Here is a 19,685-nt window from a genome sequence, read left to right on the forward strand (position 1 = left end):
TTATTTATATTATTATATATATATATATATATTAAAAATATGAATTGAAAAAGTAGACAAATTTTAATGAAACGAAAATAAATAATAAAAATACTATAATAAATTTTTACGACATTGCGTTTGAGTATGATAACCTATAACATAACTAGTATGAATTTAACGAGCTTTAGGATGCTTATAACGTTTCGTAGATTTTCTAAGTACCATGGCATCGGTAAGGTATATATAAGTACAATATATACATATATGTACGTATGTATGTATATGTGTGTATGTATGTGTCGTTACATTTGGCCCAAACGAGAGAACGAACATCCACAGAGTTTAATGAAGTTGCATCAAATACTTCCGCATTTAATAGCTTCTCGAAAAGTTGAAATTGTTAGTCACGCTAAAGCTATCGACCATGTTAAACTATCAACAATAGTTATTTTTCGATTCGAGGTCGATCATTATAATAAAACTTTTCTTTTTTTCTACCTTTCTAATAACCCTTTATTTTTATTTAATTTTATTTTTTATTTTATTTTATTTTTTGAATACTTTTGTCGAACATAAAAACAATGTATATTAAGTATATTATTTTACAGGAATTTAATTGAAAGAATCTTAAAATCCTATTTGTAATTTGGATGCATTTCTACCTATGCACAGACAATGCAATACGTGCGACTGCAGTGTACTGCAGGTTTTAATGGTTTCTCGGATTTGCAAAACCAATGTTTAGAATGATAAAGTTAACGTTAACAATTTATTACACGATTGTATATATAATTCTTATTAAATTATTTTTATAAAATATTTTGTTTGTCTAAGATTGTTATTCTGTAATAATATTGTATTCACGTATAATAATATACAATAATAATATTATTTTCTTCGATCAATCTTGTCCTATATTATTTTACAAATTATTTAGTAATAGTTATACGAAAAAAACAATTATATTTATTATGATATTTAATCATTTATGTATAACGTTACTCTGTTTAACAGGGTAAAGGATTGGTAATGTTAGATAAAAATTTAAATAATATTTAATATTAATAATAAAATGATAATATAATATATGAAACGTAAGATGAAATTATTTCTCAAGTTATATCCGAGTATAATTATATGAAAACAAAATGTGAATATAACCATTTATATTTCTTCGTAGAAATTTCTCTTATGATTAAAAAGAAAAAGAAAAAAAGAAAAGAAGAAGAAGAATAAGAAGAGAAGAAGAAGAAGATCTTTAGAAAGATGATTACTTCATCTTGCAGAAATCACGGCAGCACAAAGATCTCTGGTAGTAAATTTAAAACCATCAAACGTTTGGAATTTTTCCATCCCTTAAAGGGGAAAAGAAAAAACGTCCTGACAGGGGTCTCGGGTAAAAGAGACTTCCTTTTTTTTGTTTTTTTTTTTGAGAAACTGGATACGTTAACGTAAAAAGCAAGTATCAGAGACGATTTTAAGAATTCTGTTGCTAAAGGCATAGCCTAACCTAGCAAGCAAGCAAGCGAGTAAAGTAAACCAGCAAACCAGTAACCAAACCAGCAAACCAACCAACCAACCAGTCAGCCAGCCAGCCATCAAAATCTTTGAATTTATTTTTTAGCCTCCGGACACTTTTCTCCTAACATTTTTCTTTTCAATCCTTTTTCGTCGTGCTCGATTTTTCTTTTTATTCTTTTTCTTTTTGTTTTTTTTACCTCGAACGAAACGATCGAACGATATTCTTTTGATTTACATTTTTGTTTTTTTCTTTTTCCTTCTTTCTTTCTTTTATATATATATTTTCAATATTTTTTCTACGCATCGTAAAGAAATTTTATAATTGCTGTTTGATAATTTTTAACATAACTCGTTAATATTTTATTCGTAAATCGATAAAATATACAAATTATTTACGATGCAAAGTATTAACACGAATTACAGATTACGTACTTTTTTTTTTAAAATAAAAATTTTAGGTGAATCAAATTATTGTGTTACAAATTATGTTAAAAACTGTATAATAATGAATTGTTATTTGTAAAATTTCATTTGCAAATATTCATTTTTAATAACTCACAAATTTTTGATTCAACTTAACACAAGTATGATATATCGAAAAAACGATATAATCTTTCTAATCACGTTTCCAATTCAAACAACGTAGATGAAACTCGTTTTACATCCTAGTGTAATGTATACTATACCTAGTACTTTTATTCAAAAAGTAAGGATAATCATAGTTGGTTACATTCACGTGTTACAAGCTCTGACTGTAATTACTTTCTCAAAGCTTGGTATAATGATGATGATTATTATTATTATTATTATTACTACCACTTCTGTTATTACTATTACTACTACTACGACTACTACAAATATAATCGTACAAAAAAAAAAAACAAATCCCGAGAAATAAAACTAGATTACGAAAGTACGTAGGATACACGCTTTGTAGGAAAAAAATAAAAGAAAAAAAAAATGAACGTTTAAAATTTTTAACTGTAAAACATTCGAATCCTATCGTCGTCTTTTCCCCCCTCCCTTCTTGTGTTTTATTATTTTTTTATTTAAACATTTTTTACACAGAACAAGATAATAACGGAATATTATTGCTTGCAGAAAAAAAAAAAAAGAAAAAAGAAAAGTGGTTATAATAGAAGTTAAAAATTTCTATTTTGCAAAAATTTCTTTTGTAAGAAACGGTGATGTAAAAAGCGCGTAAAAAGAAAGGGGTTGCTCGTGCGCATGTGTGTGTGTTATGTATGTGTGCACCCGCGTGTATGAATGGTAGCAAACGCGAGCTTTTCACACATATCATTGAATGAAGTTTTTTTTTTTTCTTCTTTTTCTTTTTTTCAATGCACACAAAAGAGAAAGAGAATTTTCGTTTAATTGCAAGTCAACGAACGTGCAAACGTACGCGCGGCTAGGAATTGATTAATATGCAAATCGATGGTAAGAGCTTAGGCGACGTGTAATCAGCATTGTTTTGTACCTCTGTGTGTGTGTGTGTATACACACAGGGACACATATATTACGCGTGTATTAGAACATACACACACTATGTTTCCTTCGTAACCCGATTTCGCGATCAGGTTTTACGTTATTTATTGTTTAAATTGAAAAATGTATTTCGTTATACAATCCCCTTTACTTATTTATTCGATTTACTTTTTTTTTCTCTTCGTATTAGTGAGTTATTAAATTTATTCTGTAAATATATATATTTGGAAATAATAATTATTGCGTCGTATTTAAGGTTATTGGTTCATTCGAAAATATAGCATATTTATTTATTATACGTTAAAATGATACTAATCATTATAGGTATTTTTATATGCGTAAAACTAATCTCTAATAAATTGTTGAAATGTTTTGTTAAATGATAATATTACAAATATTATATTGCAATTTATATTAATGTATGTTTGTGTATTATATTTTATTGTTTTTAATAGATTTGGAAAAGTTGTTGCTTTAAATATTATATAATATTTATAATAATAGGAACACGAGTGTTTCGAATACTTTTATTATTCGTTGCACATGTTAGAAAAATAAATGTCAATATTTTATACGTAAAAAAAAGAACAAATAATAACAAAATATAACAACGTTGTAATTAAATTTTCGATATAAAATTTGTACGAACTTTTCGAGATTTATAATTATAAAAGCTTCTATTCTTTTTTTATATTATTATTATTATTATTATTATTATAATTATAAAAAAATATAACATGTCAAAAGTTACGAAGCTTTTTAATTGTACAGATTGATAAAAAGGAAAAACAATTTAATATTAAAAATTAATTTCTCTTGGGGGAATGAAAAAGTAATTGATTTTTAATAACTACCAATGAACTTTTCATTCTTATTGTAAAATAATTCAACGATAGAAAGATTAATAATCACGTTTCTCGTAAATTTAAATATTATCTAGGTATATCTAAAAAAAAAAAAAACAATTAGAGTTAAAGTATATAACAAAATTCCATTCATATGCTTTAGCGAAAATTTCTTAATTATATTTCATATAATATTCGTATGATATATTTGTTTTTATATTATAATTTGTTAAAAAAGAAAAATAATATATATATATATATATATATATACATGAAACAATGTAGATTTATATAAAAGGATTATATTACTTATCCGACAATGTTTCAAGCTACGTAATTTTCTTTTTCGCGACAATATCAACGTACTTTCACGTTAAACAACTACAAAAAGAGAAAATATAAACAGGATATATGTATTTATGTATATATGTTAAGTAACTCGAAAGTTGAAACACGATTTAAACTTGACAGTTCTGACATAACTCTTCGCTATGACGCGTGTATAATTACCAACGTTTCCTACCACGATAATTTCAATTTTAAATCATAATAATAAGAAGAGAATATATATTTCGTTTATATAAGAAGAATTTTTATAAAAAGAATTTTTATAAGAAGAATATTTATAAGAAGAACCTAAATAAACTAATAATACGTCACATTGAGTATAAAAAAAAAAAAAATAAAAAGAAAAATCGTTCTTAATATAACGATGGTATTTTTTGCCATTTTTTTTATTTTTTTCTGACGACAATAATTAAACGTTACGTTAAAAACATTACTTCCTTGATATAATCAAATTGATTCAATGAATTATTCGTACGAATTTTTTTTATTTTTTTTTCTTTCTTTTCTTTTTTTTTTTCTTGTCGCTTATACAATCAATAAAATTTCAACGGGAATTTAATTCGATGGAAATCATCGATAAGATTATGGGGAGGAGATAGGAGAGAAACCAAAGAATCGAGTAATTAGTTAAACAATTTTAAATCTCGTCTCTACTTTCTCCCCCCCCCACACTTTTTTTCTTTTGTTTCCAAGTAAAATAAAAAGTAGAAGAATAATTATGGAGTATCAGAAGAAAGGTTAATGATTTTCTCTCTCTCTCTCTCTCTCTCATCGTGATTCTCGAATGAAGAAATAGGATTAATTATGTTCATGAACTTATTAATTAATTAAACTCGTTTCCATTCGTTTTAACAAATCCCAACGAATTCTCAACAATAATCTAGTTTGATAGAAATTATTGATAAGATCTTCAGAATAAGAATAAGAAGAAGAAGAAGTAGAAGGAAAAATATAAAAAGATTAATGGAGTAAAAAATTTTTCTAAACAATCAAACAATTTTCTTTTTTACATAGAACAATAATAATAATAATTAAATGAGTTATTTCTCTCGTCCAAAAATAAAATTATTAATAAATATGTATCGTAGGGGGAAATTGGACATTAAAAAGAACTAGAACTTAGTTTTGTAACGTCCAATTTAATCAATCATTAAAAAGAACTAGAACTTAGTTTTGTAACGTCCAATTTAATCAAAACTAAGTTCTAGTTCTTTTTAATGTCCAATTTCCCCCTACGATACATATTTATATTAATAATAATAATAATAATAATAATAATAATAATAATAATAATAATAATAATACTACAAAAATTGATTGAATTCATTTAATTGTTCGCACAAAATCAATCAAGTACAAATTTTGATCGTATTAAAATGATCTCACTATATCTATGTGTTAATATAATTTAAAAATGAAATTTCATTATTTTAAAATATATCATCAAAGGTTACTGATCTACTTTACCAATCTTAAATCTTCAATAAAAAGATAACTGAAGGATTAATTTTATCCGTGAACAAGATCGACACCTTGGCAATCTTATATGCCAACGACCCTCAAGATGGCTGATACGCGGAAGAAAGAATAAGTGCTATCATCAACTGTGTGCATCAACACCACCAGCAAGTAGTAAAAGTACCTACGAAATGGATTAGTATACGAAAAGTAGTAGGTTCTTCACCCCCTTCCTTCTCTTCCCTTTTCTTCCCACCCCACCCCACTCTTTCCCACACCTTCGGGCTCGTTCCTCTTTTCTCAAGGAGTTACACGAGCGAATATTACGAGAGGACGTGCTTTTACCAGTCCCTAGAAAGGGCCAGTCATAATTTTCTCACTAGCATTTTTTTTTTCTTTTTCTTTTTCTTTTTTTTTTCAAACCAAGATGCGAATATACCAACCAACACACTATCTCAGAGATCTTTCTTTAATGTATATGTAGTATAATGCAATGTGTATGTGAAAGAAAGAGAAACGGTGAGGTGTGGGTGGGGCTGAGGGAGGAGAGAGTAAGAGGGATGCACGCGTCTATGCATTTATGCATCTCATGCTGTACGTGACAACCCTACTACTTGGGAACTCTCAAAGCTAGTTAATTCATTCCTACCGCGTTTCAGCGCGTACGAGTCGAAGAATAAAAAAAAAAAAGAGAGAGAGAGAGAGAAAATATATGACAAAAAGGTTACGGAAAAAATGATGAATAGATGTGTATGAAAGGAATGTGCGTATATTTTTGCTAAAGTGGTTTTATTTTCTTTTTTTTTTTTTTTTTAATAAGAAAAAACCGATTTACTTCATTGATTTTATTCAATTTGTTTTTTCTCTCTCTCTCTGTCTCTTTTTTCTTATTTCTTATTTTTATAATAGGCGTAACGTTATAACGTGATTAATATTAATATATTACTCGTTGTACGAAGATTTTGTCAATAATTTACAATTATATTATTACGCGAAATAAAAATACAAAAGATACAAATAATTATTGCGAAAGATAAAGAAATTGTTAATAAGCGACTTAAAACGATTTGTGTGTAACGTTCGATTAAAGTAAATTTAATTTTCAAATGCTTGAACATTTCATTGTACATTACAGGAATATTCGTTTTGTATGTTAATAGTAATCGCAATATCCTTTGACCCATTGTAAAAATTCGTCCTGTAGGAAAAATACGCGTTTTATATGAGAATTGTTATTATATATTTTCTATTAAAGATCAATATAATATTGCGAAAGATTATATTTACGTATTTTATTTCTTATATGAACTAACACACATACATATATATATATATAATAAAAAATATTATTATAAAAATATAGAATGAAAATCAAAAAGATATCGTACGATATAAAATATTATTAAAAAAAAAAGAAAAACAATACGATGAGATTATTTCAATTAAATCATTCCTATAATTAACGAAAATAATTTTCAATATATAATCCAAAATAAATTATGTCAATGTGTCTCCAATATAAGATCTACCAAAATCTTGTATAAAAATTATTAAACATAATATTATTTTATGTGTATTATTTTACCAACCGATATAATGTCCAATAATTTCTACAAAATATTATTCTTTCGATAAAGTGTAAAAACAGATAAAGAGGGGTGGTGGGGGGTGTATAAAGTATGAATTAACGTTTTTAATTAATCTTCCTTTGCAAAAATAGAACCGCGGCTTGCAATATCGATTCCGCGGTTCGTTTGACCTCAAACATCGTATCCCCGTATTTTCAACCATTCCATGACGAAAATGGAAAAAATCATTTGCATAACCGGATGATGATACTCGAAAGACGAGCATTAGTTGAGAAAAAAATAGAAAAGTGTCACGTTTATCGGGTTTCTTTCTTCCTTTCTTCCTTTCTTCTTTTATTTCTGTGAACTTCCCTTGTTTTCTACCCCCATTTAACGCACGCTCAACAATTTGAACTTTATAATTATATTTCTGATCGTGAAAAATGAAACGTACAAAGGGAAAACGTTTAGTCGCGACAAAGATTATTTAATTTGATCGTTTCCATCCCCCTCCGCCGCTCCTCGTCGTCGTATTTCCTATTTCACTCTTTTATCTTCTTTTTTTTTTTGTTTTTTTATTCCTAGCTCGCATTAATTATCCTTATAACGTCCTTGTTTAGTGAGATATTACAAAAGGAGAAGAAAAAAATAAGTAAATAAATACAATATAATTCTGTTAATACAATAAAATTAATTGAGAAACGTGACTATTGGAAGAAACGAATTATTATTATTTTCGATTAATTTTTATCAGTTTTATTTTTGTTAGGGTTACAGAACTGTTCTTTCTTTTTTTTTTATATTAACATTTTCTTCGTTCAAGTATGTTAAAATAAAAAGAATTTGTACGAATTTCTTTTGGGGGTGGAAATGAATTAAACGTTATTATTACCAACACATGTAATATATACACACGCGTATAATTTATAATATTAAACGCGTTGAGTTAAAACAAGAAAAAAAAAAAAAGGAACAGAAAAGAAGAAGAAGAAGAAAGAAGTAGGAAGTTGAACTCGTTTCACGGTATTTTTAATATATTCGAATAACACGCTCGGCCGGCTCGAAAAATAAAATGCTTTTTGCAAAAGCTTTGAATGTTTCAAGCATGGAATTGTATAATACATAAGATAATTAATCAAAATCAGAAGGTCTTAACGCGTTATGCGAATTTATTAACAAAATTTCTTGACCTTCCTTGTTACTTCCACTGTCAAATGTTTTATATTTATATTCACTTTTCTATTTTTCGTTTCGTTTCGTTTTGGTGTTTTTCGTTTATAGCTATTTTTCTATTTTATCGTTAAAAATGTCCTTGGTTAAGAAAAATCTATTTTCTACGTTGGTCGGAAGTAGTCTATCGATTACACGAAAGTCGAACTTCTCCCTTGGGTTCTCGACTAACTATTGACGAATCAAAAGAGAGAAAGAGAGAGAGAGAGAAGAAAAAAAAATGGGAATAGAAAGAAAATCGAACTTTGCGTATTCTCTTGAGAAATACAAAATTCACTTGTTTTTTATTTTCTTCAAAAAACGAAAAAGAAAATAAAGTCGATGAAGTAAAAAATTCGAAAAATTTCTTTCGACGTACGAGAAATACGCTCCAGATTAAATAATCGATAATTAAATAATAAACGATCTATAAGTTTGCGATAAATATGATATTGGAAAAAGTGTCTCCAGTTTTAAAATGAGAAAATTGAAAATAATAATTTAATCATCGATTAAAAATAAAGATAAATTCGATAATCTACGTTAACGGAGATAATATAAAACATCTTCTTATTCTTGAGAAATAAAATTTGAGATTGATTTCATTAACGGAATAGAAAAAAAAAACTTTTTCTCAATTGTTATTAATTAATGGGTAAAAGTTTCGTAATAGAAAGTAAAATCTGTAAAACAGTGATTCGATCACTACACTATTACTGTTCGTATTCAATTCGGAAATACCTATTAAGGGGAATGGAAATGGAGGATAGTCGAGTCTACCGTTAGCGCAGAAAATGGACGTGAAAATAGAATTCGCGGTAAACGGCCGTCCCAAAATTCCACTCTAAAATATATTCTCAAATATTTTGATACCAATAAATAAATATGATACGAACGAATGGACCGAGGAAATATTTTACAATAAATTCTTTTTACTTTTACAATTTTTTATATATATTATATATATCAATCCTTCGAATCGAATTACACGCACAATTTCAACGACTACTCCTCGTGTCCAAATTTTTTGGCATCTTTCCAGTCTTGTATCCTCATTTTTGATTCTTTTCAACTATTTCAAACTTTATCTCGACGACGAATAATATTTTTATTGTTTTATTACGATCTTACGAATCGTTAAATATTATCTAAGAAATGGAGACTATACACGGTACTAGATCTGTCTTAAATTCTAACGAGAAAAATTCTAAATAAAATTTATATTTCTTTCAAAGTTTATATTCTATCGTATTGATAAGAAAAATATAAAAAAAGTTTCGTTAAACTCTTCGAGAATTATTAAATATATTCTTCTTAACAAATCCAATACGAATAAATTTCAAATTAAAAATCGAAACATTGATAAATTATTTTCAAAAATTTCTAAGAAAAAAAAAGAAACCCTGATGTTCCTATTTTCTTATTTCTATAAAATCTGAAGAGATTATAATTTTGGTATAATAATTAAAAAGAAATAAGAGAAGATATATATCGTTGATAAGATGATAAAAATCTATGAGAACAATACTCTCTTGAAAATTCGTCTAATTTCGATTAATGGGCCGACAACGAAGGAGATGCATTCGTTCGGTTGGTTTGACTCTTTCACGACACAAGATGAGAAGGATGAGAAGGTTTATTCATCATTGACCTTCGACCCTCGATTGATACCTCTCTCTCTCTCTTTCTCTTTCTCTTTCTCTTGGAAACTAGAAATGCATCAAACAGAACCTCGCGAATTTTCATCGTACTCGCATCACCGAGTCACAATTCAACGATACTCATTCGTCATTTCGAAGTAGTACTCGCGAATGAGATGCGTTTAAAATGACACTTTAGTTTCGCGTCAATGATTGCACGACCAATCAACTTTTTACCATTTACATCATCTTTTCCTTTTTTATTTTTTTTTCCTTTTTTTGAGAAGTATATGTGTGTCATGTATGTTGCAGTGAACTGCAAAAAGGATTATCCCCCGTTATGACACACCATATCGATTCCCATTAAGTGTTATAATTAATATAGGATCGTGTCTTAAAATAACACACGTCTGCCGTTTCGGGTCCGATGGGATTAAAAAATAAAATTCACGTGGTTAAATATATTGAACCTTCGATCTTCCTTCCCCTTTTCCTTTAACATTAATCCCCGTTTCATCTTTTCACGTATTTTATTTTCTATTAACGTTAACCCCTCCCATTTGTATAATAATGAAAAATGCAGAAATTTTGAAAACGAAAAGCAAATATCTTAAATAATATTATAATTTGTATTATAATAATATCGAACATCGCATCTAATGCATTTGAAAAATTGTAACATATATATATATATATTGTTATCATGAAAGACCGAAAAATTGAATAATGTCAAAATTCCCATGGTTGCTTGTCAACGCATATAACAAATACTTTAACGAAAGACCGAATATTTGAATTTATTCTAATACATTAATATTTTTGACATACACACCAAACAACCATATGAAATTTTCTTTCACGTTAACACATACATATACGTATAATATAACAAATAATTGATCCCTAAATAAACATTTATTAGGTTGAACCAAAAATTAAAGAAACACGTTGTCGTTGGAAAACGAGAATACTAGTTTTGCGAAAAGTGCATGATTTCTATCAAAATTCTTAAAATTATATATTAACCAAAATATGTTATCACAATTTTAACAATACATATATGTTGACAATATTTTCGTGTATCCCTAAAATAATTCAATTTTAATATGACAAATTTTCAATATTAATAAATATCAATGTATTAATATTTTCAAATAAGTAAATTTAGTAGAATGAATACACGAACATTTGGTTCACCCTAACAAATAACAAATAATAATAATAATAATAATAATAATAACAATAAAAATGTATCGACTCACGTTGACTGCTGCTACGTCTGATGATGTTCTCGAGGAACGTATTTTGGGGGGCTACCAGGCCCCTACGGCCCCCTGGCATCCTTCTATCTTCGTTTAACGATCCTTGACCGTGGTCGTAGCGAGATGACTATCAGGAGGAACTCGGCTGTGCGATAACGAGGAGGACGAAGAGGAGGAGGAGGAGGACCAAAAGGATGACAACGACGACAACGACGACGACGACGAGGACGAGGAGGAACTCGAGCTGGTACCTTGAGCACCGCATTGCAGCAGCCCTTTTTTCTTCCCTTCCTTCCTTCCTTCCTTCTTCTCTTCCTTCCTTTTTTTGTTTGTCCCTCCCTCTCTCTCTCTCTCTCTCTCTCTCTCCCTTCCTCACTCTCTCTCTCTCACACCCTCCCTTTTTCACCCTTTCACCCTTTTCACCCTTTCCCTTCTTTGTTCACACACGTCACCACTACTACTGGCACACTCGCGATATCCCAAAACGAGAATCCATCGTCGTCGTCATCACCATCATCATCATCATCATCATCATCATCATCATCATCATCGTCATCATCATCGTCATAATCATCATCGTCATTGACGACAACATCATCATCTTCATCTTCATCATAATCATCATTATCATCAAGGTCATCGTCATCGCCGTTGGCCGAATCATCGAGATATATACTCCGAAATCGTGATATATACACGCAGGTTGTGGAATATGGTAAAGGATTGGATAAGAAGAATAAGAAGAATAAGAAGAATAAGAAGAAGAAGAAGAAGATGGATAAGGTGGAAGATAAGGATAAGTAGGATAAATAGGATAAGGGATAGGACCAGGACGAGGAATAAAAAGAAAAATAATAAAAGGAGAACGTGACGCTTCTTTCGTCACCTGAAGATTGTCTCCCTCCCACGCGACATCGCAGTGTTGCCAGATAAGAAAAACGAAGGTTTACTTGCTGGTAATAGTAATACCTTATTTCTTTTTAACGACGGAATAGTAATAGAAAGATTTAAGATAGAACAAGAAGAAGAAGAAGAAAAGAATAGAAGGGAAAGATAGATCGATAGAAGGACGATGACCTTTGGCCCAGTTTTATGGCCCAAGATGACTAAGAAAGTAGTCTCATCGATGACGAGGACAAAGATCGATCGGATAACCAAGGAATAGTTTGAGGAATAAAGAAATAGATAGAAGATATTAATAATGATGTAGTAGTAGTAGTAATAGTAGTAGTAGTAGTCGCAATAATACTTGTTGTTCCAGTTGCTGCAGTTGTTGCAGTTGTTGTTGTTATTTTTATAGTAATAGTATAAATAGGTGAGCCAAGAATCGAGTTCTCTTTTAGGATACGATCGTAAATTCCCCTTGGTCTGATCTTGCTGCTGGTGCTGCTGCTGGTGCTGCTGTTGATGGATACGTGCCAAACAAGAACACTGACCCATCTAACCGCAGTCCTTCCACGCGATTGGCCGAGCTATTACTAAGGCTGGCCGTGGAATTTGATGACGTAATAATAGTAGATGACGATGAATAGGAGGAGGGTGACGATGATGACGATGACAACGATGACAATACTTCTGTTTTTGTTTCTTTTGTTGTTGGTGCTGGTGTTGATATTGTTGTTGTTGTTGTTGTTGTTGCTGTTGCTGCTGGTATTGATGAAACTGACGATGATAATAATAAAAAGAACAACGACGACGACGGCGGCGTTGATTTTCTTCTTCTTCTTCTTGTTTTGATCTTAAACGACGATGCCGATGATGACAATGACGTGGCCGAATAAGATGACGACGACGACGAAGACGGAAAACGGGCAAACAACGAAGCAGGCCTCGTTTCAACGACCTCGTTCTCCACATCCTCGGAGTCCTCCTCGGCGTCCGTGCAACTCGTGCCCGCTGAGGAGGACATCCCTTGCCAGTGAAGAACCTGGCTGGAGAAGCCCTTTTTTTTTCTTGTTTTTTTTTTTTCTCTTTTACCTTAAACGTACGATCACATCGTAACGATTTAACTTTTACTACTCTTTCCTGCTGCTGTTACTGCTGTTACTGCTGCTGGTACTATTATTATTCGATAATTGACACACTATATTTCTTTCTTATCTTTTTTTTTTTTATTCTTCTTCTTCTTCTTCTTTTTCTTCGTCTTCTTTGGCTTCTTGTACTTTACTCTTATCGTTTTAGTTATTTTATCCTTGTCCGGCCTATTTTCAAAGGACTGTTCTTCTTCTTTTTCGATCCTCCCAGATTTCAGAAATCTTCAACACAACCTCGCAAACTCGATCCCCGATATCCCGTTTTCTTTTCTTCTTTTCTTTTTTCTCTCTCCTTTCTTCTTCCTGTAAAATAATATTACAATGTTTATTTATTTCTCGTTTTCATTTCCCAATGTTCACGACATGACAGATCTATGTATTATAATAATGTGACATGTATATATAAGAAGTATAATAAATTATGTTATTATAGGTAACTTTTCGTAAACTTGTAAATAGAAATGAAAAGCTCGTGAAAGTTTTTCCCCCATTACTTATTTTTTCTCCCAAAAACTTTTCGACTCAATGTTATTACGTACACTCGTATCTCGCGAATATCGTTAGGATAGAATATTTTTCTTCTCGACGAAAGAAAAAAGAAAAAAGGAAAAAAGAAAAGAAAATGGGAGAAAAATTATTACGAAAAATTGAACTCGAATTCTCGATTTGGAACGATACCGTAAAGAATAATCGTTCTAATAACGTAAGAAGGTCGTGTGCCAAAGTAAATAAGTAGTTCATCCCTTTTTCGATCGATGCTTTCAAGTTTTTCCCTCGCTAAAAGGTTCACTTTCGAGTAGACCCAACCCGTTGCTAATAATGTCACTCTGCGTATCACGTATTCTGCAATCGCAGAAAAAAAAGAAAGAAAAAAAATAAACAATTTTCAATAAATATATATATATTATTTATTTATTTTCGAAAGTGTGTGGCCTTAATCCATTTATTTAACAAAACAAAAAAATCGAGATATTTAACAATTAAATAATAATTCTATATATATAAAAAAAAAATAAAGGGGATCCTTCATTGTATTAACAACAAATATTTTCATCAGTCCCAATTAAATCGTTCAATTTTTGTCCTTAAAACATTTGACGTGTATTTTAAAAAAATAACAAATGATATTTAAGATATTCAACATTAATTGATTGATTGATCACCCTGTATATTTCATATTTATGATACATCGATGAAAATATTAATATTATTATTATATTCAAATATTATTTAAATAAATCAAACAAATATTATATGTTACAATATTTAGATTATATTTATCCTGAATAGTAATTTCCACATTCGTGAAAATAAGCAAGAATCATTTTAAAAAAAAGTATGTAGATATAGGTATTGGAGCCATAAGATGGCCTTGAACAATACTAGCAGACTTTCCGAACGTTTACGTAGCCCCAGTAGTCGATCTATTTGAAATTCAAAGCCGATGAAATGTCACATGTACGTAAGTAAAACTCTAAACCTCACGTTTGGTCTTCGCTGTTATGCTTACACAAAATCCTGTTTTGTTTTGTTTTTCTTTCTTTCTTTCCCCCTTCTACCCCCTCTTTCTATATATTCTATATATTATATATAGATATATATATTATGTCTTCTCTATACTCTTTGTTTTATTTTTTCTTAAAACTTTCCTATTGGATTCAGTCAGATAAGTATTATACTTACGTACATTTTTTAACGAGATTTACTTTCAGTTACATTTTGACTTATACTTACTTTTCCACGAGTCCATATGTATTATATTTATTTATTTATTTATTTATTTATTGTAGTGTTTTATTTTCTTTTCACTTTATTTTTATTTTTAGGTTTGAACAAAAAATAAAGGGAGAATTGTCTCTTTGAAAAGCCAAGTAGAGTTGCTGACGAAACTATCGAAAACACTCGTAAGAGTATCAAATATCCTTCGTTTATAAATAAAAAAAAAAGGAAAAAAAAGGAAAAAAAAGAAGAGAAAAAAACGGCGGCACACACTCGAATCAAGGAGGATTCTTTAAAACCGTTTGAAAGGTATCCCTCAGGTTTGAGCTTTTAACAAGCTTTTCTAAACTCAAGGAAATCTCGAGGGAAGACTTATTATTTCGACGCTTTTATCGTTCATCCCTCTCGTTGACCGATCCTAAGCGATACGATTATTCATTTTTTTCATTCATTTTTATCCCTAATCATATTATATATATATATATATACATAAATATATTTATTAAATTAATAAACGTATCGATAAAATATAATTTACAAAAAAAATAAATAAAAATAAACTACAAAAACGACAATGACGATGACAATAATAATAATAATAATAATAATGACACACGGTGTTTGAATATAAAAAAAAAAAAAAAGAAAAGAAAATGAATAAAATTCAATTAAAGGTATAGAAAAAAATCGAATTGATATTGAAAAATATTGTTACTTGACTTTTTCGCGTCGAAGGGAAGGGTGGAGGGGAGAGGGGGTGGAAAAAAAAACACGATAAATGCACAACGTGATACGTGGAAACCTTTTAAAAGTTCCGAGAACTTATAATACGTATATCCAATTTAAGAAAGTGTAAGTATATATATACGTGTATAGGTAACTCTTATGTATACGTGAGGAGTCTACGGATATTCTCTATTTAAATTAAGTTTCTAATTAAAAGCCAATGCTCGACAACCGTAAGCAATTTCAATGAAACAACATTTTACTTGATAAAGTTTCACGATTACTATTATTATTCTCTCGTTTTTTTTTTTGATTCCAAGAGAACAACATTTTCCATATTATATTGAAAATTGTCAATTCAAATTTTGAATGATAGAAAACGAATCGAAGAATTAACAAAAGGAATAAAGAAAACATAAAAAAAAAACAATAATTAACATAATATTATACATTTAATTCTCTCTTGACGAAAATTTTAATATAATAATATTCATAATTTATGTGATATGTGTCAAATGGAAAACAAAATTTCATTATAATAGAAAATATCTATCCAATCTAACATTATCTTTTTCAAATATACAAATAATTTGTTAATTATATCGATTTTATAAAGAGAAAAAAAAAAAAAAGAAAATAATCATCGGATTGATCGAATATACAAAATTTATTCGAAGGCGGGGAAGAAAAAGGAAAATACGAAATAAGAAATAAAGAAATAAGAAGATAAAAAAAAAAAAGGATCAAATATTAGTTCGCGAGAGAGACAGACAGAGAGAAAGAGAGAGAGAGAGAAGAATAGCCAGCAGTAGAAATTGGTCGGAAACGATTTTAGGGAGGATTTTCTTCTACACTTCGAGTTTTAAAAGAAAGAAATTGGGAGAGAAAAAAGAGGAGGAGGAGGAGTAAGAGGAGGGGGTTGGTAAGAGGGTGGAGAGGGGTCGGAGGGGTGGTGTTCAAGCCCGTAGAAAGAGGTTACCTCGATTCCTTACGCGTACGTACTTTAATACGTATTCTCTCCTTTCTAAAGAGGAACGAAGTATTCGAGTGTTGGTGTCCCGTCATTTTTTTTTTTTCTTTTTTTTTTTTTCTTGTCGAGGATGAGCTTTTTGGCACACTCTTGTGCTCTTTACCAACCACCCCACCTCCACACCCCTCCTTCTCCCCCACCCCATTTCACCTTCTTCTTCTTTTTCTTTCCTAATTTTTTTCTCTCTCTCTCTGTTTCTCTCCTTCTTCTTATTCTTCCTTCTTTCTTTCTTTCTTTTTTTTTTTTGCCATCATCTCCGGAGAACGATCGATCCTTCAAAACCCCCGCCTCCGTCCTCCCCCTGTTCAACCCCTCGAAAACGCTTTTGCTCAGTCGGTGGTTCATGCCACATCACCTACATTATCGCCAAATGACCCCGTTGAGACGAGCCGATCAACGTGAAAGTGTGTATCGTACTTCAGATAAAACCAACCAAGTTTGGAAAGAGAAAGAGAGAGAGAGAGTGATAGAAAAATAAATACTTGAATATAAAAGACAAAACAAAAAGAGAAGGTAAAAAAAGGTAAAAAAAAAGAAAAGATAAATCACTTTAGTTGAATGCAAATTTGATTGCGTGTTATATATATATAATATATTATATGATACATTTATATATATGATTTTTTCTTAATCATTATTATTTTAATTACTATTACTATTTGTATTACTGGTGATCATTTTATAATATATATATATATATATGTATATATGTACTACCTATGTAAAAAATGAAACGAAAAAATAGATTCGTATATAAATAACAATGAATAGTATTCGTAACGCGTAACTTATTCCACTGACATTGGTTGAAATAGTATTAGTAAAAGTTCACCACGAAATCTCTCGTATATTTTTGTATGCGCGACGAATAGAAAAACTCCGAAAATTTGTGTTTTATAACGTAGAGACTCGGCCTTTGTGGGAACGTTTTTGCAAGCCAACGCGCGCGAGAGAGTCTCTCGAAAGTGTATGGGTATGTGTATGTGTGTGTATGTGTGTATAACAAAGAGTGAAAGAAAGGAAAAGAAAAGTAAAAATATTGCTGGAGCAAGCACGTTATCGACCCCGCTTCAAATCTCTCACGAATATATTTCACACACAATGTAATAAATATTGTTAATAGAATTTTTGTCTCTATAATTTTAATAATTACATTTTCTACCTATCTTCATTTTTATTATTATTTTTTTATTTATAAATAATAATATTTGCAATATATATATGTGTGTAATTATATCTGTAATTTATTAATATTATATTTATATTTATTGCATAATTCGTTTTAACTTCCTATGACCTTATTTTTGGTGAGATGCACCTACCCCCCACCAGGTGTACTATACCAATTGTACTATATTTTTTTAATGCAACTCAATTTTTGTTTTTTCAATCAATCTCGAACCGTTTTATTATTCTACCATAAACCAAGCTCATCGAAATTGTCAATACTTCACGAGATATTTGACGTTTCATATATCGAAAATGTACATTCATTTACAACAAGTGTTCGAACGTACTCCACATTGTACTTTAAATATTTTCTAATGCATCTTTCGTCACGTCTATCAATATTTTTCTTCTTTTATTTCTACTTAAAAAAAAAAGAAACAAGAAAGAAAACAAAGAACATTAATCTGTGTCAATTCTGAAAATCCACCCTGTATATACCGTTATTTAATTATAGTGTGATATAGAGTTCATTAACTATGAAACGTCCGATTACTCCGAATACTTTCAGTACGAAATCGAACATTTCATATTTAATAGCCTAACATATACGTAATATAGTACTAATATAGGATGCTACTAGGTAGAATATAGCACAGACATAACATAGTTTAATAATAGCATTGTCGTATACATTATCATATATAATACTAGTATCCACAGTATGATTATATCCTCTAATAAGAATATTATTCTAGAAAAAGTAAAAGAAATAAAAGAAAAGAAACAATATTAAAAAATTTTTCGATGCAAAAGAAACTATAAGGGTTTACTTTATTATTCACATTGGACAGAAACACACACACACACACACATAAAAATAAGTACAGAATAACAAAAAGTATAAAGAAGGAAAAAAAGAAAAATGTATCATCCTCATTCTTCTCTTTTTTTATTTTTTCGGAGTAAATTTTCTTCGATCATTGTCCGTGACCCTTTATCCCTTTACATCGAAGACAAAAACAAAAGACAAAAAAAATCGAGGTAAAGGTAAATATACAGATAGTAATATTGGAGAATATTTTTTAGGATATTGACAGGAGGATACGAGAATGTATTATATATTCCCCCCCCCCAAAAAAAGGAGTAGCCTTTTATCCCTTATACATCATCTGAGATTTGATAAATTAATGAAAATACGAGAATAACTGTGAAGCTTATCTCTCTCAGTTAAACCTAAGATAATCTTTCCATTTTGCCCATTTGTCTCTCTTAGTTAGGTATTATTCAAAGTGTTGAATAGTATAACTAGAAATAGTAGTTACGTGTATATATATATATATGTTTGATTACGCGAATCTACTTATTCCTTATCCGATTTCTTCTAACTTAAGAGAATCTCGTTAAAACTTCCTTCTTTGAACTACTCGCGTACATCAATTTGATTTATTTATCTTTTTTCTTTTCTTTTTTTTTTCTTTTCTACTTTCGTAACCCTTTTAACCCTTTAAAACATCCATACAATTATTTTGGGTATTATACATAAGTTACTTTTTGTGCATACTTTAATGTAAGTATATAAATATAGTATACTTAGAGTATACTATTAATAACAATTATATAACTCATACTTATGATATGTATTATTATTATATATAATTATATTCTATCATGTATATTTGATTTTTACGA

At 29.5% G+C, this 19,685-nt stretch overlaps 1 protein-coding gene and 1 long non-coding RNA gene across 8 annotated transcripts in view; both read right to left on the bottom strand.

The window, feature by feature from the left end:
* The window catches only part of LOC106793335 (potassium voltage-gated channel protein eag-like), a 68,379-nt gene extending 56,491 nt beyond the window's left edge, over positions 1–11,888 (bottom strand). For all 7 annotated transcript variants that reach the window (XM_014760187.1, XM_014760184.1, XM_014760182.1 and 4 more), the window contains exon 1: positions 11,319–11,888. In XM_014760187.1, the coding sequence (XP_014615673.1) occupies positions 11,319–11,397 (79 nt within the window). In that variant the 5' untranslated portion in view covers positions 11,398–11,888. The remainder of the gene's footprint in view (positions 1–11,318) is intronic.
* Positions 11,889–13,287: 1,399 nt separating this feature from the next.
* The window catches only part of LOC106793410, a 16,457-nt gene continuing 10,059 nt past the window's right edge, over positions 13,288–19,685 (bottom strand). Inside the window, exon 2 of the long non-coding RNA XR_001382416.1 lies at positions 13,288–13,654. This is a non-coding gene — a long non-coding RNA (uncharacterized LOC106793410). The remainder of the gene's footprint in view (positions 13,655–19,685) is intronic.

The sequence above is a fragment of the Polistes canadensis genome, unplaced genomic scaffold, assembly GCF_001313835.1.
Source record: "Polistes canadensis isolate GaletaPanama2010 unplaced genomic scaffold, ASM131383v1 scaffold_13, whole genome shotgun sequence".
Lineage (NCBI taxonomy): Eukaryota > Metazoa > Arthropoda > Insecta > Hymenoptera > Vespidae > Polistes > Polistes canadensis.